The sequence below is a fragment of the Phyllobates terribilis genome, unplaced genomic scaffold (genome assembly GCF_046119375.1).
Source record: "Phyllobates terribilis strain yellow unplaced genomic scaffold, ASM4611937v1 Scaffold_13__5_contigs__length_258822181, whole genome shotgun sequence".
Lineage (NCBI taxonomy): Eukaryota > Metazoa > Chordata > Amphibia > Anura > Dendrobatidae > Phyllobates > Phyllobates terribilis.
In genome coordinates, this window is record NW_027362773.1 from 143,491,007 (window position 1) to 143,515,353 (window position 24,347).

At 47.5% G+C, this 24,347-nt stretch overlaps 1 protein-coding gene across 1 annotated transcript in view; it reads left to right on the forward strand.

Moving 5' to 3' along the window:
* The window catches only part of LOC141174098 (cathepsin D-like), a 42,879-nt gene that overhangs the window by 11,542 nt on the left and 6,990 nt on the right, over nt 1-24,347 (forward strand). The window contains exons 2-6 of the mRNA XM_073658761.1: nt 4,449-4,605; nt 4,758-4,881; nt 21,122-21,240; nt 21,635-21,834; nt 23,271-23,393. Of these exons, the coding sequence (XP_073514862.1) occupies nt 4,449-4,605; nt 4,758-4,881; nt 21,122-21,240; nt 21,635-21,834; nt 23,271-23,393 (723 nt within the window). The remainder of the gene's footprint in view (nt 1-4,448; nt 4,606-4,757; nt 4,882-21,121; nt 21,241-21,634; nt 21,835-23,270; nt 23,394-24,347) is intronic.

Below are 24,347 nucleotides of genomic sequence, written 5' to 3' on the forward strand. Positions count from 1 at the left end.
ATGCGCCCCTGGGCCTGAGTCGCGCTGCGTTGCGCACGCGGGAGCCTACCCGGAGCCGGATCAGATGGGGGTAGTAGTCTCGTGGCGATGACCCGGTCCGTGCCCAGGGAGTCAGACTAAGTGGCAGTCTATTAGCAGTAGATGGTGGATGACTACGCCACCCGTTGAATGCAGCTATGGAGCTGCCGCTGCAGGGCAGACCGCTGAGGCCGGTGGAAGGATGGTGCAGCGTGGATGGTATAACCCCCAACGGGAGGGGTATGGCCTCAGGGCAGCCGACGTGGATGATGGGGGTAGCAGGAACCACTCAGAGACGATGCGGTGTAGTTCAGGGTCTTTACTGGTGACAAAGATAGACCCTCCCGGAGTACTTGCTAGCAATCGGGGCCTGGTCAGTCCTTGAGCAGATGGGATCTCCCCTGGCCAGGCGGAGTTGTAGGCCTTCCCAACTAACTGTACTCTTCTGGCTACCTTGCTAGAGGCGGGTAAAAGTAGCCCACGTCCCTGAGTGTACCGTGTGGTGCTCACCCGTATGGCCGGTGACTCGGGGCCTTCTAATGGCTTCCGCTCCACGATGGCGGTGCTGGTCCCACGCGTGTGACCGTGCCTTCAGGTTTCTGGGCCAGAGGACCTGGAATCCCCTGCCTGACGGATTCTGCTGCTGGGTAGGAGTTAGTCCCCACAGCCTCGGACTCCGGGTCCGGTAAGAAATCTTCTCAGTCAGGGCGAGCTCTGCAGCTGCCAGCCCCTGACTCCTTGTAACACTGCTCCCACAGAGCTCCTGATGTTCTGTTCCTATATTTGCTTCTTTTCTCTGTCTCTACTTCTTCTCTATTCACTAACCCTGCCTCAGCCCTAGGTTTATATAGGGGAAGTTCTTCCCCTCCCAGGACTGGGCAGGAGGTGTGGCATGCATAGGATTCCTGACCAAGAGACCTCCCACCTGCTCTCAGACGTAATATCTCTATCACTGTGGCAACCAGACCCCTGGGGTGTCACATATGGATTATGCTTTATAGAGGACTGTGTGGGCTATACTTTGTGGAGGACTGTATAGACTATACCTTGTGGAAGACTGTATGGACTATGCTTTGTGGCAGACTGTATGGACTATACTTTGTGCAGGACTGTATGGATTATACTTTATGGAGGACTGTATGGACTATACTTTGATTAACTCTTAAAGCTTTATTTCCAGCTTGAATCACATTGAATTTATTGGACTACATTTGTTTCTTCATGGTGAGATGACACCATTTATATAAAAATCAGAAGCATTAACTACCTGCATACTTCATTGCCAATCAATAGACATAAAGAAATGGTTTCTCTGCTGGCTCACTTGCTAATCACGGACATTTTGAAGTGTCCCGGCTCCCAACAAAAGAAGCATTGAGCAGTAATATGGAAGTTATCACATACATTATTAATGTTAGTTGTATTGATCCAGTCTATTATGACTAGCAGCAGTACTGGTGAGATACTACTGTATCACATCAGTTCACAAACACAAGGTTCTGTCCTCACACACGTACAATACAGACCAAAAGTTTGGACACACCTTCTCATTTAAAGATTTTTCTGTATTTTCATGACTATGAAAATTGTACATTCACACTGAAGGCATCAAAACTATGAATTAACACATGTGGAATTATATACTTAGCAAAAAAGTGTGAAACAACTGAAAATATGTTTTATATTCTATGTTCTTAAAAGTAGCCACCTTTTGCTTTGATGACTGTTTTGCACACTCTCGGCATTCTCTTGATGAGCTTCAAGAGGTAGTCACCGGAAATGGTTTTCACTTCACAGGTGTGCCCTGTCAGGTTTAATAAGTGAGATTTCTTGCCTTATAAATGGGGTTGGGACCATCAGTTGTGTTGTGCGGAAGTCAGGTCGATACACAGCTTATAGTCCTACTGAATAGACTGGTATAATTTGTATTATGGCAAGAAAAAAGCAGCTAAGTAAAGAAAAACGAGTGGCCATCATTACTTTAAGAAATGAAGGTCAGTCAGTCTGAAAAATTGGGCAAACTTTGAATGTGTCCCCAAGTGCAGTTGCAAAAACCATCAAGCGCTACAAAGAAACTGGCCCACATGAGGACCGCCCCAGGAAAGGAAGACCAAGAGTCACCTCTGCTTCTGGGGATAAGTTTATCCGAGTCACCAGCCTCAGAAATCGCAGGTTAACAGCAGCTCAGATTAGAGACCAGGTCAGTGCCACACAGAGTTCTAGCAGCAGACACATCTCTTCAACAACTGTTAAGAGGAGACTTTGTACAGCAGGCCTTCATGGTAAAATAGCTGCTAGGAAACCACTGCTAAGGACAGGCAACAAGCAGAAGACACTTGTTTGGGCTAAAGAACACAAGGAATGGACATTAGACCAGTGGAAATCTGTGCTTTGGTCTGATGAGTCAAAATTTGAGATCTTTGGTTTCAACCACCGTGTCTTTGTGTGAAGCAGAAAAGGTGAACGGATGGACTCTACATGCCTGGTTCCCACCGTGAAGCATAGAGGAGGAGGTGTGATGGTGTGGGGGTGCTTTGCTAGTGACACTGTTGGGGATTTATTCAAAATTGAAGGCATACTGAACCAGCATGGCTACCACAGCATCTTGCAGCGGCATGCTATTCCATCCGGTTTTCGTTTAGTTGGACCATCATTTATTTTTCAACAGGACAATGACCCCAAACACACCTCCAGCCTATGTAAGGGATATTTGACCAAGTAGGAGAGTGATGGGGTGCTATGCCAGATGACCTGGCCTCCACAGTCACCAGACCTGAACCCAATCGAGATGGTTTGGGGTGAGCTGGACCGCAGAGTGAAGGCAAAAGGGCCAACAAGTGCTAATCATCTCTGGGAACTCCTTCAAGATTGTTGGAAGACCATTTCCGGTGATTACCTCTTGAAGCTCATCAAGAGAATGCCAAGAGTGTACAAAGCAGTCATCAAAGCAAAAGGTGGCTACTTTGAAGAACCTAGAATATAAGACATATTTTCAGCTGTTTCACACTTTTTTGTTAAGTATATAATTCCACATGTGTTAATTCATAGTTTTGATGCCTTCAGTGTGAATGTACAATTTTCATAGTCATGAAAATACAGAAAAATCTTTAAATGAGAAGGTGTGTCCAAACTTTTGGTCAGTACTGTATATCATACAAAATTTTAAAGGGGTGGTCCGAAATCCAAATAAATTTTCATCCTAAATCCCTATTTATTTAATGCCATAACCTAAACTATTTTCTAATATACTTTAATTAAAAATTCCTTATCCCTCCCTAACTACACTGTTTCTCTTTCTTATTTTTCCTACTTCCTGTTTAATGATGCTTCTTTTGAGTGCATGCTGGGATACTCAAACGAAGCGTCATCAGGGGGCAGAGGTTGCGGTCACAGTCACAGCACCTGCCCCTTCCCTGAAACAAACCGTCATCAATGATGCTCGTTTCAGGGGCCGGGCTAGTCCCTGTGCGATGTGCACAATGACAGTGCACTCTCTCACTAGCTCAAATCAGCAATAAAGAGCCAGCAATAGAGCGCACTATCAGTGTGCAGTGTCAGAATACCCAGTGTGCAGAGATCAGTGCCTCTCCCGCAAGTGACGTCTGACACCGCACACTTATGTGCTCTAAGGCTGGACAACCCCTTCAAAAGGAATCTACCACCTTATCTGAGAGCAGCATAATGTAGAGACAAGGACCCTGATTCCAGCGATGTGTCACTTACTGGGCTGCTTGCTGCAGTTTTGATACAATCACTGGTTTATCAGCAGGAGATTATCACTAGAGGACAAGTAAACCTGCTGCCAGGTAGTCATGAACTTTGTATAACCCTGCCCTCACCACTGATTGGTATCCTTCTGCCTATGCACAGTGCATACAGAAAGCTCCCAATCAGTGGTGTGGGTGGGGTTATACAGAGCTCTGCATTCATAGAATTGCTAGATCTGCATCAGAGAAAACAGTGGTTTTATCAAAAGCCCAGTAAGTGACACATTGCTGGAATCAGGGTCTCTGCCCTTACATCATGTTACTCTCACACGGGGTAGCAAAAATCTGCTGACAGATTCCCTTTAATTCCCCTTTACTACATGGGTATTACACATTTGTTTTCCTTCGATTATGGCTTTAGGCGTGTTTGCGCGGACAATACCAACATCTGAGGTTTTTCTCCTAGGTAAGAACGTAGATACCATACTGACAATGTGGTTCCTATAAAACCATTGTAGAGAATGGGCCCAGTCCAGGTTGCTTCCATCCACTTGCAAAAACATGTCCCTGACTCTGATCTACCCCCAGCACTGTAGACAAACAGTGGAGGAAGGAAAATGCTTCCTTAGGATGGTTTATTGAATCATCAGCCAAGAAAAATACCATAATGACCATCTATGCACTGTTTCTAAACTAATAATTCTACCTTTCATCTCTACCCAGGATACCATTAACGAAGTTCACCTCCATCCGTCGGACTTTCTCTGAAGCTGCTGGAGAGGTGGAAAAACTAATTGGAAGTGAAGGATACAAAAAATATTACTCTGGATTTCCACCAAATGCAGGTCCTACACCAGAGACACTGAAGAACTACTTGGATGTAAGTCCTAACGAATATATAGTGTTGGTTATTATATAAACATTCCATTGTCCACAATGTACTAGATGCAGAAACATGTGAAATAGACACCTCTTTTATAAGGTTTTGAAAACTAGAATTTACACCATTTTCTATCCCGTCACTTCTTCTAGGCTCAGTACTATGGAGAAATTGGGATCGGGACCCCTCCACAGAAATTCACTGTGGTGTTTGACACAGGCTCCTCTAATCTCTGGGTACCATCCGTACACTGCGCCCTTCTGGACATTGCTTGCTGTGAGTACTTTAAATCCTAAAATATTGCACTACATCAATATCATGAACTTGTAAAGGGTTTTTCCCAACTTCATGTTGGATAGTGCTTGTAAATTTTATTTATTGTTTATTACATCAACACTTTTCTTTTTTTGTTTACAGCTAGTTGCCTTGGACACCGACCACCGCTACTAGACGGCAGAACATGTGCAGCGCTTACAAGCTCGTTTCTGTTGTGCTTGTAAGCACTCTTTTGAAGTTGGCCAGTGCTGGAGAGCACTGCTACTTCCTAACCTTGGCCAGCTGGAGTGCACTGCTACTTCCTAATCTTGCCCAGCTGGAGAGCACTGCTACTTCCTAACCTTGGCCAGCTGGAGTGCACTGCTACTTCTTAATCTAGCCCAGCTGGAGTGCACTGCTACGTCCTAATCTAGCCCAGCTGGAGTGCACTGCTATGTCCTAATCTAGCCCAGCTGGAGTGCACTGCTACTTCCTAATCTTGCCCAGCTGTAATGCACTGCCACTTTCTAATCTTGGTCAGCTGGAGTGCACTGCTACTTCCTAATCTTGCCCAGCTGGAGTGCACTGCTACTTCCTAATCTTGCCCAGCTGTAATGCACTGCTACTTCCTAATCTTGGCCAGCTGGAGTGCACTGCTACTTCCTAATCTTGGCCAGCTGGAGTGCACTGCTATTTCCTAATCTTGGCCAGCTGAAGTGCACTGCTACTTCCTAATCTTGGTCAGCTGGAGTGCACTGCTACTTCCTAATCTTGGCCAGCTGGAGTGCACTGCTACTTCCTAATCTTGGCCAGCTGGAGTGCACTGTGTAAGGCGGCGGTGTTCACACCGTGCAGTAACTGAGGCAGTGACCAAAGCAAGTCCAACATAAACAGCTTTTATTTCAGCAACTCACGGGTTAACAGAAAGTCCTCTGGTTCGCAGCCGGGTTAACAGAAAGTCCATACATAATGGTTGCCATGGGTAACGGCCGCACCGGGCCGCTCAGAGCCTGACAGGTGCAGAGCCTTCCCAGGCGTGGGTTCAGCTATACACAGTCCTGACGAGTTCTCCTGCTATGCTCCTAGCAGGTCCCAACACTGAACAACACTTATCCTTAGTGCAGGGTTTTTAAAGGACCTGTGGCAAGAGCCACTGGAAAACCCGGGTTGGAGGGAGGAGGCCGCCCCACTGCCTCTTGTGACCTTCCTCCAAGAAATGAAGGCCCTGCCGGGTTTTTACTAATCTGCCTTAGCCAGATAGCCTGACCAGGTCAATGCTCACCTTCATTCCTGCATTGCAGCCGCAGGTGTGTCTGTGACTGCAATGCACTCCAATGGATTTACTAGGTCTCTGTACACATTCTGGGGGATATATAACGTCCCTCATATACGATCCCGGTCACTGCCTCACAACTGCTACATCCTAATCTTGGCCAAGCTTCAGCGCAGCGCTTACAATCTAGACAACAGCAGTGGTCGGTCTCCTAAGCAACATGTTGAAAAGAAAAGTGCTAATATCTTAAGAACGGCGGAAAATTTTAATAAGCAGTAAATTGCAAAAGTGCTCATTTTTACAAGTTCTATCCACCAATATATATTTAATGATGGGATTAACCCCTTAAATTGTGATATCACAAGTTACATTTTTATGTAAAGGGTGACAATAAAACATGCAAAATGCAAAAATGGACAAGTTATGTGCGAAACACTCGCTGCAAATGTCACAGGCACTTGTCTTGAAAACAAGCGGTTATTGTATTTCGTCTCTTGAAGGGAGACACAAGCTTAATGGTCACACATTTAATGGGAAACAGTCTTGTCATTAAAAGACTCAGAACTACACAGATTTTCTTTCCAGGAGTCCATGGTATTTGGATAATTGTGAAACTCCATATTACGGTACTGACGTCACTGCATTCTGGGTCTTCTATCCTTGGATTACGATATCGGAGAGAGTGAGACACAGGACAGGATGTATGTGTCGACAAGCTCTAACTTTATTACAAAGCATAGGGTTTATATGCACCCTGGAGGCAGGAAACGGATTTACCATATATGGTTCGATTATACAATTTAGCTGCGCAAGCAAAAAACTAGTTTCTGTATGCTTTGAAACATTTAATTAGACATATCTGGTGTAGCATCGGCGTCTCTGCCCCGTTCTAGGCAGAGACGCCGTCCCTCTCACCTCCCCGCTCCTGGCGCGACGTCCTCCAGCGCTTCTCTCCCCGCTGCTTCCGGCACGCGCTCCTTCCCCGGCAGTGTGCTTAGAGCGCGCGCGCGCTCCCCCTCTCTGAAAGGGACCGCGCGCGCCGTCCTAAGGAGTCCCCGGCCAATTGCCGGAGGACCTCCCATATAAAAGGCACCTCCTCCAAAATGGAGGTGCCCGAGCAATGTTGTAGCACTGTTCACTACTCTGCTTCAGCCTTCAGGTCCCGTTGCCAGTTACCTGCCAGATACCTGCCAGATTCCTGCCAGTCTGCTGTCTAATTCCTGCCTGATATCCTGCTACCTGCCTGCTAGCCTGAGGTCCGACGGTCTGCCTTCCAACTTCTGTCAGTCTGTCTAAGGACCAGCTTGCCCGCTCACCTGGGAGCGCACATCTTCTACCTGCCTGCTTGCCTGAGGTCCGACGGTCTGCCTTCCAACTCCTGTCAGTCTGTCTAAGGACCAGCTTGCCCGCTCACCTGGGAGCGCTCATCTGCTGCCTGTCTGCTAGCCTACCAGGAGGCTCTGCCGTCACGTGCTGTGACCACCCGCCTGTCCAGAGACTCCTGCCCGCTCACCTGGGAGCGCTCATCTGCTACCTGTCTGTTGGTCTTCCTGGAGGTTCCGCCGTCACATGCTGTGACCACCCGTTTATCCAGAGACTCTCGCCTGCTCACCTGGGAGCTCACGTCTATCATCTGCCGCCACAGGTCGTACCAATCCTTTACCCAGAGACTGCCCCGGTCACTTGCCGTGACCTCCTGCCCGTTCATCCAGAGACTGCCCCGGTCACTTGCCGTGACCTCCTGCCCGTTCTTCCAGAGACTGCCCCGGTCACTTGCCGTGACCTCCTGCCCGTTCATCCAGAGACTGCCCCGGTCACTTGCCGTGACCTCCTGTCCGTTCATTCAGAGACTGTCCCAGTCACCTGCTGTGACTGCCTGCCCGTCTACCCTGGTCGCCACCCGCTCCCTTACAAGGACCGCCCCCTTGTATAGTAGCTCAGAGGTTCCGCCTCCCAGACCCGTTACAGTTTGCTCGGGCCATGGAACCCGGTGGCACCCAAGCTCCCTCGCTCTCGGACCTGTGTCATGAACTGTCCCGTCAGAGGTCCCAACAGGAGTCCATCCTAGGTCACCTGCGGAATGTCAATTCTCGCCTGGACACTCTGACTGCTCTGCCTGCAACCACCGCCAGTGCCATGACTCGCAATCCGGCAGCTCCACTGCCCACTAATAACATGGTATCCTACCCCGGACCCTGGCTTTCTGCACCTCCTCGTTTCGGAGGCGACTCCGCCCAGGCTCGGGGCTTCATAAATCAGTGCACCCTGCACTTTGAACTCCTGTCTCACCAGTTTAACTCCGACCGGGCCAAAATTGCCTTCATCATGTCCCATCTCACCGGGGAGGCCCTGGCCTGGCTAAATCCTCTATGGGAGAGAGGAGACCCCCTGGTGTCCGACTTGCCTGCCTTTCTCACGGCTTTCCGGAAAGTCTTCGACGAACCCGGACGGAAGACCTCATCCGCATCATCTCTGCTACGCCTCCGTCAGGGAAGTCTCACCGTGGGCCAATATGCCATACGGTTCCGTACCCTTGCCTCGGAGCTGGCCTGGGATAATGACGCTCTGGTTTCCGTCTTCTGGGAGGGTCTGTCCGGCCGTATTAAAGATGAACTTGCCGGTCGGGACATTCCTACCACTCTCGATGACCTTATAACTCTTGCCACCCGGATTGACCTGCGGTTCCAGGAGCGTGCCAAAGAGGTCACCCGTGAGAGGAGGGTTCCACGTCTAGCTCCTACTTTTCAGAAACCCGTCACTCGCTCCGTCTCTCCTCAGCTACACTCTCCTGAGCCTATGCAGGTCGACCAGACCAAGATGGTCGGTTCTCGCCAAGAATCTCGCCGAGCCGAGGGAAGCTGTTTCTATTGTGGCAGTATGAAGCACTTCATCCGTTCCTGCCCGGAAAAACCGGGAAACGCCAGTGTCTAGGACCACTCGGAGAGGTCGTCCTAGACAAAAGTAAGCCCTCTCCGTCTCTGACCTTACCGGTCTCTATTGCTTGGGGAGAAAACCGTCTCTTTGAACTCGCCCATCTGGATTCTGGAGCTGCTGGAAACCTCATCTCCCAGTCTCTGGTAGAGAGATACCATATTCCCACCAAGTCCTTGGCTGAACCATTGTCAGTCGCCTCCGTGGATGGAAGACTTCTCTCGGAGACCATCCTGCTCGTCACCGAACCCATAACCCTGCAGGTGGGAATGCTGCACTCTGAGGAGATCTCATTCCATGTGCTGTCCGGACTTTCTCACTCCCTGTTGCTAGGTCTACCTTGGCTCCAGACACATGAACCCGTATTGAACTGGCGGTCCGGTGAAGTACTCCGATGGGGTCCTGACTGCCATAGGACCTGCCTGGTCCCGGTCCGTCCACTTCGCCCTCAGCCTACTCCAGCTAACTTACCTGGTCTCCCGGCTCCCTACTGGCCCTATGCGGACGTCTTCGGTAAGAAGGAAGCTGAGACGTTGCCACCCCATAGGCCATACGATTGCCCGATCGACCTGGTACCTGGCACCACTCCTCCCCGTGGGCGTATCTACCCGTTGTCTGCAGCCGAGACCCGAGCCATGTCTGAGTACATTGAAGAGAATCTGGCTAGGGGATTTATCCGAAAATCTACCTGCCCGGCTGGAGCCGGATTCTTCTTTGTCAAAAAGAAAGACGGCTCGCTACGTCCCTGTATTGACTACAGAGGACTCAATCTCATCACGGTAAAAAACAAATATCCCCTGCCACTCATCTCCGAATTGTTTGACCGTCTCAAGGGCACCAGGATCTTCTCCAAGCTGGATCTACGAGGAGCGTATAATCTGGTCCGTATCCGTCAAGGAGACGAGTGGAAGACGGCATTCAATACCCGGGACGGTCACTACGAGTACCTTGTGATGCCCTTCGGTCTCTGTAATGCTCCCGCGGTCTTTCAGGAACTAGTCAACGACATCTTCCGTGACCTCCTGTACTCCTGCGTAGTGGTATACTGGTATACCTGGACGATATCTTGGTCTTCTCTCCGGATCTCCCCACACACCGGAGGGATGGTCGTCAGGTCCTGCTTAGGCTTCGGCAGAACCACCTTTACGCCAAATACGAGAAGTGCCTCTTCGATCAGACCTCCCTTCCGTTCTTGGGCTATGTCATCTCCCAAACAGGTCTGCAAATGGATCCCGAGAAGCTCTCTTCCGTTCTAAAATGGCCTCGTCCTGAAGGTTTGAAGGCGATACAGCGATTCCTGGGCTTCGCTAATTATTATCGTCTTTTCATCCCACACTTCTCGTCTCGGACTGCTCCCATATCTGCACTTACCCGTAAGGGGGCTAACCCCAGGACATGGTCGCCTGAAGCCGAGGAGGCCTTCCTTTCCCTAAAGAAAGCCTTCGCCTCTGCTCCCGTCCTGCATCGTCCGGACTGTAATAAACAATTCTACCTGGAGGTTGATGCCTCCTCCTCCGGAGCGGTGCTCACCCAGAAGTCTTCTACCGGGAGAATGGTAACGTGCGGCTTCTTCTCCAAAATCTTCTCCTCGTCGGAGCGCAACTACTCCATTGGAGACCGGGAATTGCTAGCCATCAAATTGGCACTGGGAGAGTGGCACTATCTGCTTGAAGGGGCTCTCTACCCGGTAATTATCTACACGGATCACAAAAACCTGGCATATCTCCAAAATGCCCAGAGACTCAATCCTCGCCAGGTCCGGTGGTCGTTGTTTTTTGCCCGCTTCGACTTCATTCTTCATTTCCGTCCGGCGGACAAGAACGTCAAAGCTGATGCCTTGTCCCGGTCCTTCCTGTCCTCCGATCAAGAGGAGGAACCTACGCACATCATCGACTCCTCCAAGGTGATGAATGTGGCCCCCTTGGATCTGACTCGTCTTCCACCCGGTAAGACGTTCGTAGCTGTGCCAGAACGGGAGAGGGTTCTTCGCTGGGGACATTCTTCTAAACTAGCTGGCCATGCTGGCCAAAAGAAGACCTTCCAACTTATTACCCGGCATTACTGGTGGCCTACCCTGCGTAAGGACGTGGTAGACTTCGTCGCGGCCTGTTCATCCTGTGCCCGTAACAAAGTTCCCCGACATCTACCTGCCGGCCATCTCCTGCCCCTTCCCGTACCTGCTGCTCCTTGGCAACACATCGCTATGGACTTTATCACCGACCTTCCAGTTTCTGCCGGTTGTACTGTCATTTGGGTTGTCGCTGACCGTTTTTCTAAGATGGCCCACTTCATTCCCCTGCCTGGTCTTCCGTCTGCACCCGAGCTGGCTAAAGACTTTATCCGCCACATCTTCCGTCTCCATGGTCTGCCCCTCCACATCGTGTCGGATCGTGGGGTTCAGTTCACCTCTCGCTTCTGGAGAGCCACATGTAAGCTGCTGGACATTACCCTGGATTTCTCCTCCGCTTACCACCCTCAGTCCAATGGTCAAGTGGAGCGGATCAATCAGATCTTGTCCAGCTACCTCCGGCACTTCGTTGATGCTCACCACTCGGACTGGGTGGATCTCTTACCATGGGCCGAGTTCTCTTATAACAACCATGAGAGCGAGTCCTCTTCCAAATCCCCGTTCTTTATAGTCGGTGGCCAACATCCCCGGATTCCACTTCCTGTCTCCGTTTCTGTGGACAACCCTGCTGCGGAGTCTCTTGTCAGCGAATTTTCTACTATTTGAGAGAGCACCAGGTCCGCTCTTCTTCTCTCCTCTGAGCGGATGAAGAGATATGCTGATAAGAGACGTCTGGATCCGCCCCAATTCCGTCCGGGAGACAAGGTTTGGCTCTCATCCAAACATGTGCGGCTCAAAGTACCCTCCTACAAGTTGGGTCCTCGATTCATCGGCCCCTTCGAAGTCCTCAGGCAAATTAACCCTGTGGCCTACAAATTAAAACTCCCGGCCACCCTACGGATCCCCAACTCCTTCCACGTATCTCTCCTCAAACCCGTTGTCTTTAACTTTTTTTCCAAAAATCCAGGTGCCCCTCCTGCTCCGGTTTCCGCTGATGACATCTTTGAGGTAGAGAGTATTCTGGCCTCCAAGAGGGTAAGAGGAAAAACCTTTTTTCTGGTAGATTGGAAGGGGTTTGGTCCTGAGGAGAGAACTTGGGAACCCAGGGAGAACATCAACGCCCCGCTTCTCCTTGAGAAATTTCTTTCTGGCCAAAAAAAGAGGGGGCCTAAAGGGGGGGGTACTGTAGCATCGGCGTCTCTGCCCCGTTCTAGGCAGAGACGCCGTCCCTCTCACCTCCCCGCTCCTGGCGCGGCGTCCTCCAGCGCTTCTCTCCCCGCTGCTTCCGGCACGCGCTCCTTCCCCGGCAGCGTGCTTAGGGCGCGCGCGCGCGCGCTCCCCCTCTCTGAAAGGGACCGCGTGCGCCGTCCTAAGGAGTCCCCGGCCAATTGCCGGAGGACCTCCCATATAAAAGGCACCTCCTCCAAAATGGAGGTGCCCGAGCAATGTTGTAGCACTGTTCACTACTCTGCTTCAGCCTTCAGGTCCCGTTGCCAGTTACCTGCCAGATACCTGCCAGATTCCTGCCAGTCTGCTGTCTAATTCCTGCCTGATATCCTGCTACCTGCCTGCTAGCCTGAGGTCCGACGGTCTGCCTTCCAACTTCTGTCAGTCTGTCTAAGGACCAGCTTGCCCGCTCACCTGGGAGCGCACATCTTCTACCTGCCTGCTTGCCTGAGGTCCGACGGTCTGCCTTCCAACTCCTGTCAGTCTGTCTAAGGACCAGCTTGCCCGCTCACCTGGGAGCGCTCATCTGCTGCCTGTCTGCTAGCCTACCAGGAGGCTCTGCCGTCACGTGCTGTGACCACCCGCCTGTCCAGAGACTCCTGCCCGCTCACCTGGGAGCGCTCATCTGCTACCTGTCTGTTGGTCTTCCTGGAGGTTCCGCCGTCACATGCTGTGACCACCCGTTTATCCAGAGACTCTCGCCTGCTCACCTGGGAGCTCACGTCTATCATCTGCCGCCACAGGCCGTACCAATCCTTTACCCAGAGACTGCCCCGGTCACTTGCCGTGACCTCCTGCCCGTTCATCCAGAGACTGCCCCGGTCACTTGCCGTGACCTCCTGCCCGTTCTTCCAGAGACTGCCCCGGTCACTTGCCGTGACCTCCTGTCCGTTCATCCAGAGACTGCCCCGGTCACTTGCCGTGACCTCCTGTCCGTTCATTCAGAGACTGTCCCAGTCACCTGCTGTGACTGCCTGCCCGTCTACCCTGGTCGCCACCCGCTCCCTTACAAGGACCGCCCCCTTGTATAGTAGCTCAGAGGTTCCGCCTCCCAGACCCGTTACATCTGGCTAGCAAGGCCACATTATCTTCTAGCAAGGACACATTATTGATACAAGGAAGGAACATTCAGCTGCTGTTGTTCTGACGTAAAGTAACTGTTAGACTTATATAGCATAGATGGGGTCTTTGAACTTGAGGGGCCTCATCTTCTGCTATAACATTCCATCCTTTTGTTCCTTCATTTATCAATATGAATTTCTATATTTTCTTTTAGTACAACGCTGAATACACATTAGAAAAAACTTAAAAACCAAATAAACCGCAAGACATATTAGCAAAACCTGAAAAATAGCTTGCACTATACCAGCCAACCACCCACCGATACCTTTAAACCAATTTGCGGGATTTAGAAAGGAAAAGGTGTTTGCCCACCAGGAATCCTGATTCTTGAGGTTGGCCTCATCATAAAGCTTCCTTAATTTTACAACGTCTTCTAACTTATGCTTCAGCGTCAGTACACTAGAATTGTCTATGTAATGGCAGCATGCGGGCCCTATTATTTGGCACATCCCTCCTTGTGCCGCTGTTAAATAATCTAGTACAAGGGTATGTTGGTTCGTGACAATAATCAATTGATTCTGTACTGCAAGAGATCCGTTAACTATTTCTAAAATATCCCAAATCTGGTCATCAAGATAGTCCATAGCTTCTACTAATTTATCCCACATTTGTGTCAACATAGGGTATATAGACAATGCACTGAAAAATTTGTTTACCCCTCCCATTTGAACTATATGGGGTCTCCCACTTGGTCTTTCTTTATTGTCTGCTGATCTCTTATACAGTGTATGTTTTGGGATAGACAAAGGATCTAGCTGGTCTGGAGTAACAATATAAGTTGCGGGTGTCAATCTGGCTAAAGTACAAGTTCCTGTTACTCCTACTGGGAGCCACTTGAAAGCCTTGTCTCCAGTACCCAATACATGGATGAGGGGAGATTCCATAGTGCTGAATGTTGCAGTATTAAACGGTGAACTAAATCAACAAACTTAGAAACATTTGACATCATACACCACCCAGGCACTTGACCTATAGGGGAACCATAGCCAGCATCAGGATTGCCACACGTAGGTGCACCTTTCTGATAACTTGAGCTTTCGTTACACTGTAGATTGCCAGGTATTTTGGCACAGGTATCTTTTGTCCCGTTTTTAAAATAGACATTATTCACCCGATTAGAAGTGTGTAGATATCTTTCCAACAGGGAAGGTTTAAAGGCATCACTGCTTCCTGAAGTGGCATTAAAACTTATTTTTAATCCTTGTTCAGGTATTTTCCCTAGATCAGTAATTTTTGTTTTGTTACAAGGTACCCACTCCCCTCCTTTAAAAGCTAAATACAACCTGGGAATTATTTGACCCGTCAGGTTCCCTTGCCACCATGGAAATTTTGTCCATCCTACTACAGGAATCCCAACAGTGGTATTCCACAGTCTCTGTGTGGCATTATTGGCCCAAGTATCTGAACAGTTCACCCAAAAGTTTATCTCTTCCCATGAGACTGGGACAGCGAGAAAGGGTATGCTAGTGGACGTCACAGGGGCATGTGTACATATCCAACAATTAGCAATGGTCTGGTTTTGCTCCTTTAGTCCATCGATTAGAGCAAGATGGTGTTTAATGAATCTATTGTCGTCTCCATCTGTGGTGCTCAACCTAGTCCATGCACCTGTGGTTGTAAGTATGCAGGTAAGTATAAACAATGTCATCACTCTTTGTCCGCTTGTTCTCCTAGTATCTTTTTGCAATGGGATGCGTGGATCCAGGTCTCTTTTCCCTCTAGCTTAACGGCTGTACTTGTGGTCAGCAGAACTTGAAAGGGTCCGTCAAACCGTGGATCTAGGCTTTTCCTCACGTGTCTTTTAATAACCACCCAGTCTCCAGGTTGCAGCGTATGGCTGCTAGAGTCTTGATCTGGATCTGGAAGAGAACTGAAGACATTATCATGTATTTGCTTAATCTTTTTGTGTAAAGCCCTCACGTAGGAACTTAGCACATGGTTGTTCATTTCTAATGCTTGCGGATAGAAACACCCTAGGCTGGGTACGTTGCCAAACAATATCTCATATGGAGAGAGTCCAGTCTTTTTATTGGGCGTGTATCTTACTGAAAACAGAGCAAGCGGTAAACAATTCGGCCATGGTTTTCCTGTCTCAGCCATGGCTTTCTGAATTTTTAATTTCAATGTCCCATTCAGTCTTTCCACTTTACCACTACTTTGTGGGTGATACGGGGTATGGAATGCTTGTTGAATTCCTAGAGCTGACATGACTTCATTCATTATTTCACCTGTGAAGTGTGTACCTCTGTCACTCTCAATTACCTCTGGTACCCCATACCTGCAGACCACCTCCGCAAGCAGTTTCTTTGCGGTTGCCGCAGCTGTGGCTTTGGCAATCGGGAAAGCCTCTGGCCATCCTGAGAACAAATCAATACAGACCAACACATATTCCCACGATCCTGACTTTGGCAGCTGAATATAATCAATTTGCAGTCTCTGGAAAGAATAGAGGGGCCAGGGGGTGTGTTTGGGTGGTGTTTTAACTACTCTACCCTGATTATGTGTAGCACATATCATGCACCCTTGTATCAGGCTTTCTATACAGGTGGAGAATCCTGGTGCCACCCAATGTTTCTGCATCACACTCATCACAGCCGTTTTAGATTGGTGTGTCGGCCCATGTAGTATCTGGGCAGCCGCTGGGTACAGTGCCCTTGGAAGGCATCGTCGTGTCCCTTTCCCCCATACCCCATTTGCTCCATTCAGGCATGCACCTTCCTTTAACCACTTATCAACCTCCTCCTTTTGAGCCTGAGCCTGCATTTGGGATAAGATGTCCTCCGACACAAAGGGTTTTTTAGGGGCACTTAACTTACGTACTGTTGGCCCTTGTTGCGGCTTAAAGGCTGCTGTTTTTGCTGCTGCATCTGCCATCGCGTTTCCTTTACTCACCTGTTCGGTGCGTCTGGTATGTGCTCTTACCTTTATGACAGCTACTTTTTTGGGTAGTTGTAGTGCATCAATTAACTGCTGGACCGCATCAGTATTCTTTATGGGGTGTCCTGCTGCCGTCAGGAAACCTCTTGACTTCCATATGGGACCAAAATCATGCGATATACCGAATGCGTACCTAGAATCCGTGTAAATGTTAACAATACTACCTTCTGCTAGTTTACAGGCCTCGGTTAGGGCCCTAAGTTCGGCCTCTTGAGCCGACTGGTGTGGGAGCATTGGTTCTGCCTTGATTACTGCATTGAGGGAGACAACTGCATATCCAGTATGGAAAGTACCCGAATCGTCCTGATGACGGGATCCATCTACAAAAAATTCAAAATCTGCATTTTCTAATTCATGTTCAAATACAGTAGGTAAACCTGCCGTTTCTTGTGCCATCATTTGTACACAGTCATGAGGAACTTCCTCTCTTGGATCTTCCTTATAAAGCACAGTACCTGACTCCTCCTTTAGATCCGAGAGAGGTAACAAAGTTGCTGGGTTCAAAGTAGTACACCTCTGTAAAGAAGCATTGGGAGGCATTAACAGTGCACATAGTAACCTGAGATGACGTGCTGCTGAGAGGTGAGCGGGTTGCACTTGGTTCAATATAGTGTAGACATCATGAGGTGTTAGCACGGTGAGCGGATGATCTAGAACAATGTCTGCAGATTTGTGGAGTAGCAGTCCAACAGCATGCAGAGCACGTACGCAGGATGGTGCACCTCTGGCTACCGCATCTAATCTTCCACTAAAATAGGCAACAGGTCTCTGATTGTCACCATGTAATTGAGTTAAAACTCCTGCTGCATGTCCAGCTTGTTCATGAAGGTACAGAGTAAATGGGAGCTCATAATTAGGGGTACCCAAAGCTGGAGCGGCCAAAATACGGTTTTTGAGAGAATAAAAACAGTCTATTGCCTCTGGTGTTAGTACAAAAGGTGTTGGAGTAAGACAGTCATAGAGGGGCTGCATCAAAATAGAGACGGCATGAATCCACTGTCTGCAATAGGAGACAAGTCCAAGAAAAGTTCTGAGGGCTGCAACATTGTTAGGGACGGTGAATGCCTGTACTGCTTGTTTGCGTGCATTTGTCAAATGGCGGGCTCCTGGTGTAATGCAATGTCCCAAAAAGGTGACTGAAGATTTACAAAACTGAAGCTTATCTTTCGATGCCTTGCAGCCAGCGTGATAGAAAAACAACATAAGCGATATAGTTGCACTATGACATTGTTTCCTAGAAGGGGCACAAATGAGCAGGTCATCGACATATTGCAAAACAACGATATGTGGTTCAGACCATCCCTCCAGTATTTCCTGCAGACTTGCAGTGTACATTGTGGGTGAATTCTGGGCACCCTGTGGCAACACTGTCCATGTATATTGACTGCCCTGGAACGTGAAAGCAAACAGGTACTGGCAGTCAGGATGTAATGGTACACTGAAAAATGCATTTGCCAAATCGACCACTGAAAAGCAAAGAGAGTTAGAAGGTATCTGTGACAGAAGAGTATGCGTGTTGGGCACAACTGGTGTTAGAAGTTCTGTGGCTTTGTTAACCAACCGGAAGTCATGGACCATTCTATATGCAGCTGGTTGTCCTGGCACGCTCTTTTTCTTTACTGGGAACAGGGGAGTGTTGCAAGGGGACTGGGTTTTGACTAGGACTCCTCTGTGTAGTAATTTTTGGACTTGCTGGGCTATGGCATTCTCCTGAGCCGAGCTAAGGGGATACTGCTTCTGTTGAGGTAAGATTGCTCCTGGTTTTAATTTTACCTTTACTGGTTGAACTCTTAACCTACCAACATCTGTTTTGTCTGAGGCCCAAAAATCATGTAGCACAGCATGCTCCAATATCAGGGGAAAATCATTTGTCTCTTCTATGCTGGCAATATCTAGTGACATAATTTTGCAAAGGGTACTTGGTTTTAAACCTGCGGTCATGGTGACAGTGCCATCGGGATGATATTCAATATGTGCTTGTAATTGGGACAACACATCATTTCCCAAAATGTTACATTGGCCTCGGGGCGATACCATGAGCTGGCTATGTACAGTAGCTCCTTGAATTTGCAGGGGAATTCTCTTAGTGACAGGGAGCAGGACAGACGGGAAATTGAAGGGGGTGGCAATGACATGATGTGAAAAATCAGTGTCAGTGTATGGCCAATCACCTTGCGTAATTATTGAATTGCTGGCCCCCGTATCTACTTGGAAATCGATTTCATGTCCCCCTGGTAGGTTCACCTGCACTATACAACTGGGAGTTGGGGGCAAGGAGATGAGGGGGTTCATGTGCAAGCTACCCTCATCCTATGGGGGCGTTGTTTGGTTGGCTGGAGGACCCGTACTCTGAGCATTTGGATACGGGTTGGTCCTACAGTCCTTTCTAAAATGTCCTGGCTTTTTACATCCGTAACATAGTCTCTGTCCCCCTCCTGCAGTCCGTCCTTTGTCTCTGTTGTTTCTAGGGGTAGTCTCTACTATGTGTATTCTGGCAGCTCTTTTTGCCTGCGCTATGTCATGCTGTGCCCCCTGAGCTATTCTAGCTAAATCTTCTGCTTTCACTGATCTCCAGTCTGGTCTACTTGCTTTTACCTTCTCTGCAATCTCTTTCTTTAGTCCATTCATGAAAGCACTTGCTAATACCCCCTCACTAGTCTTATTTTCGGGAATAAATCCCATTTCTGACTAAGTTCTCCTTAATGCCCAAAAGTAATCTTTGGGATCTTCTTCCTTACCTTGAACCCGGTCTTCTAGTGTAACCTGCCTCTCTGCCTGTCTGTCTTTACATGCCTTTTCCAACGCTGCTGCGAATAGGACTGGACGGGTCCGGTCCTATTGGCATACTGTTTTTTTGTCTCATCTATCAACCTATCATAGCGGGCTTCATCTGCCAATTTTACCTTAATTACCCCTTGTAAATCCAACCTAGTTGCATTGTACGTATCCTGTATGGTTCTTATCATTCTGGCAAAACCCATCGGGGACTGGGACGGATCTGGCAACTGGGAAATCAACGCCAACTGCTCTGAAGGACTCCATGGTCTATACATTAACATTGTGCGAGCTTCCTGACCTGGAACCCCTGCACCCCCCCCTGCTGCTGCTGCTACTGCTACTGCTCCCGGTGCTCCTGGCACAGCTACCGTTCTCATTGGGAATAGACTAGCTGGGTGGGGTCTCGGTCCTCCACATGCCACACAGATGTCTACTGTCAAGGGGTTCTGCTGTCCACATCTGGGGCAAACCCAGCAGTTAGGTTCCTGGGAATTCTGATACTGGGGTGGGGGTGACGTCAGGAGCGGACAGGGAGGAAAATCTGTCAGTCCGGTTTTTGTCAGTCTGTAACATCCGTCTCCTAATTTTTCAATCTTTCCTTCAAAATGAGCGCATGCATTCATCCATACATCCACTGTCTTCAACAGACCCTTATCTTTCAGCCATCCATGATAGGAGTTAAAGAAGGATTTCCATTTCTCTCCGTTCATCTCTCCATTTTCATTCATTCCCGCTTTACACAATATTTTGTCAATTCCAATCAGTGCCTGTTTCCCTTCTCTGCGTACCACTAAGTCTTTGGCTGTAATGCCTTCCTTGGCATTTTGGTTCCCCATTTTTTCGGTTCTCCTCACTTAGAGTAGACTCCTCAGTCACTTAGACAATGGTCACTTAGACAATGGGCCACAAAGGTTTCTGAACCATACCACTACTAGCCTTCCAGGACTTATACGCCAGCCAGAAAAACAGACCAAAAACACTGATCCCGAGACACACCCACAACACAATCATCGGATCCATACTGTCATTCTTAAGTTCTCCAAAGGATAGAAGGCAGGACTGACAATTTATCTGAGGGGATTCTACTGGTTCAAAGGGACCTGAGCCAGACAACAATCTGTGAATTACCTGGGAGCCGACCGCTCGGGGGTGAGGGAGTCTCTTCTATGCAGTGATATAATTTAGGTAGAATATAACAGTTATTCTTACCTCAGCGCTGTATATATCACCAACAGAGAGCTTCACTCGTCCCACGTCTCGGACCGGTCGAGCACCCCTGGGTAGATTAACTCAAGGTCCCTGTTCGGGCGCCAGCTGACGTCACTGCATTCTGGGTCTTCTATCCTTGGATTACGATATCGGAGAGAGTGAGACACAGGACAGGATGTATGTGTCGACAAGCTCTAACTTTATTACAAAGCATAGGGTTTATATGCACCCTGGAGGAAGGAAACGGATTTACCATATATGGTTCGATTATACAATTTAGCTGCGCAAGCAAAAAACTAGTTTCTGTATGCTTTGAAACATTTAATTAGACATATCTGGCTAGCAAGGCCACGTTATCTTCTAGCAAGGACACATTATTGATACAAGGAAGGAACATTCAGCTGCTGTTGTTTTGACCTAAAGTAACTGTTAGACTTATATAGCATAGATGGGGTCTTTGAACTTGAGGGGCCTCATCTTTTGCTATAACAGTACTATGCCAGATTATCAGATTTACTGGATTATCAGATTAAAGGAATTTCTCTGGATGTGGGACAGTCTGTAAAATAGAACAATAGCTTGTTGTGTACAGTACATACATAACACAAAAACATGTTTTTTAATGATATCTCAATAAATAATTGTACACTTCATTGCACTGTCGCATCCATACATTATATATAGTGACAATAACCGAGCAATGTCTTCTTTTTCAGTACTGCACCACAAGTATGATTCATCAAAATCTTCCAGCTATGTAAAGAATGGCACCGAGTTCTCTATCCAGTATGGCAGCGGCAGTCTATCTGGGTACCTGAGTAAGGACACTGTGACGGTATGTTATTAGGCAGAATTATGCATAATATGCGTAAGGCTATGTTCACACGTTGCGTTTTTGCAGTGTTTTTTTCTGCAGTCAAAACCTGTTCTTTTGGCAGTAAAGGAGCTGCTTACAAAAAAACAGGTTTTTGCAGTTTGTTATTTTGCTACTTTTTGCTGTGTTTTTGCAGCTTTTTTGGTGCTTTTTGCTGCTTTTTTGGTGCCTTTTGCTGCATTTTTGCTGCTTTTTTTGGTGCCTGTTGCAGCGTTTTTGCTGAGCTTTGTGGATGTGGATTATATGCCATTTATCTACAGTAAATATTTAAGTTAATTTTATTCACCAAAAATGCAACAAAAATGTAGCAAAAATCCATGGTTGATGTCATTGTTTCTATGCATCTTATTTCCAGATTGGCGACCTGGTAGTGAAAGCACAACTTTTTGGAGAAGCCATCAAACAGCCCGGAATAACCTTTATCGCAGCCAAGTTTGATGGTATTTTGGGAATGGCTTACCCACGAATCTCTGTGGATGGGGTCACTCCTGTTTTTGACAACATGATGCAGCAGAAGCTTGTGGAGAAGGATATTTTCTCCTTCTACCTGAACAGGTAAGAACAGTATCCAAACCAGAAAAGTTGTATTCACTTGCAGCTGGTGACAAGAAGTCCTGTGATTAGACTTTTTGGCACCGCGATGGGGTCACTGTTCACCTTACTTGGTTGGAACAATTACTTTACCTTTTGTAGTCACTTTGCTAAATGTCACACTCTAGTTTCTCAAGGAATAGAAATGAATTGGAGCTCACGTGGAAATGAAAAGCAACTCTGGAATACAAAGTTCAGCATCTAACATTCAATATATGAGTAGAATTAGGAAAGTTCGGTTCAATCCAATCGCTCAGGAATAGGATTCACAAAGATTGCAGGTGCAGACAACCATGCAACAAGGGGTGCAATAAGACATCCACTTCTTTCTATTCTTTCTAGCCACATTTCTGTAGCTTTATATCTAATACATATTTTCTTTATCAGCCAATGTTATATAAACCCCAGTAACTGGCTCAAAAAATTCAGCTCCAAATGGGGTTATATTCTGCTAGACCTTTTAAGGCCCATTTTTGTGCCAGAGTTTGGACTGACTAGTAAGGATGAGCGGACCCTTGGAAATTGTGGTTTGGCCTAACTTGACCCTGGACCTGAACACTATATAAGTCAATGGAGACCCGACATTTGGTGCTGTAAAATGGTCATAGTAAGGTCTATGGGGCTGCAAAAGGAAGCAAAATGGGGTTCTGAACAGGAAAATTGCCCTGCAAACAAATGTGAATATGAAAATGACTCAAAAGAATATAGAATAAAAAAAAATTATAATCTTGAACTAGGAGGCAGAGGTCCAAGTGGAGGAGTGGAGCAGTGCCTTGCGTGTGTATTTTACTGTACTTGTTAAGAAATAAATTAATGAAAAAAACAATGTGAAGTTCCCCCTATTTTTATAACCAGCCAAGGGAAAGCAGACAGCTGTGAGCTGCTCTTATTATGCTGGGAAGGGGCCAATATCCATGGGCCTTCCCAGCCTATTAATATCAGCCTCCAGCTTTCTGCTTTTTCCCTGCTGGTTATTAAAAATGGGGGGACCCTAAAGGAATGATGTGGGGTCCCTCCTATTTTTAATAATCAGCTAAGGCAAAGCAGACAGTTGGGGACTGATATTAATAGGCTGAGAAGGGCCAATGGATATTGTCCCCTTCTCAGCCTAATAAGACCAGCCCTCAGCTGACCCAGATCCATTAGATGTGCCAATTCTGGCGCTTAGCCTCGGCTCTTCCCATTTGCCCACAGATCATCTTCTTTTGCAAAGTAACTATGGAAGAATCTCTTGTTTCATTCCCTACTGTGGCTGCCCTCCTGGCTGGGAAGCAAGAAGGTCTCTCTATGCACAGTAATAGGGACAAACTACCAGTGTATGCAGGTTTGGGGGACTCCCACAGCTCGTGGATACAGGCAAAAGTAATGTGATTTGATCAAATGTTCATTTATTTTTCTAGGAACCCAGAATCCCAACCTGGTGGTGAGCTCTTACTGGGTGGCACTGACCCCAAGTATTACACAGGAGACTTTAATTACGTGAATATCACCCGTAAGGCATACTGGGAAATTCACATGGACCAGTAAGTAGTAGACAGAGTGTTATATGGCTTTATTTTTTAATTTAATATTGGCATTCTATGGAAGTATGCAAAAAAATGTCATATTATACAGTTGTGCTCAAAAGTTTACATACCCTGGCAGAATTTTTCCTTTCTTGGCCTTGTTTCAGAGAATATGAATGATAACAAAAAAAACCTTTCTCCACTCATGGTTATTGGTTGGGTGAAGCCATTTATTGTCAAACTACTGTGTTTTCTCTTTTTAAATCTTAATGACAACCAAAAACATCCAAATGACCCTGATTGAAAGTTCACATACCCTGGTGATTTTGGACTGATAACATGCACATAATTTGACACAAATGGGTTTGAATGGCTACTAAAGGTAACATCCTCACCTGTGACCTGTTTTGCTTGTAATCAGTGTGTGTGCATAAAAGCTGAGTGAGTTTCTGGGATCCAAACAGACTCTTGCACCTTTCATCCAGCCACTGACGTTTCTGGATTGTGAGTCATGGGGAAAGCAAAAGAATTGTCAACGGATCTACAGGAAAAGGTAGTTTAACTGTATAACACAGGAAAGGGATAGAAAAAGATATCCAAGGAATTAATAATGCCAGTCAGCAGCGTTCAAACTGTGATTAACAAATGGAAAATCAGGGGCTCTGCAAAATCCAAACCACGGTCAGGTAGACCAACAAAAATTTCGGCCACAACTGCCAGGAAAATTGCTCAGGATGCAAAGAAAAACCCACAAATAACATCAACTGAAATTCAGGACTCTCTGAAAACTAGTGGTGTGGCTGTTTCAAGATGCACAATAAGGAGGCACTTGAAGAAAAATGGGCTGTATGGTCGAGTCGCCAGAAGAAAGCCATTACTGCCCAAATGCCACAAAGTATCTCGCCTACAATATGCCAGACAGCACAGAGACAAGCCTCAAAACTTCTGGAACAAGGTAATTTGGAGTGATGA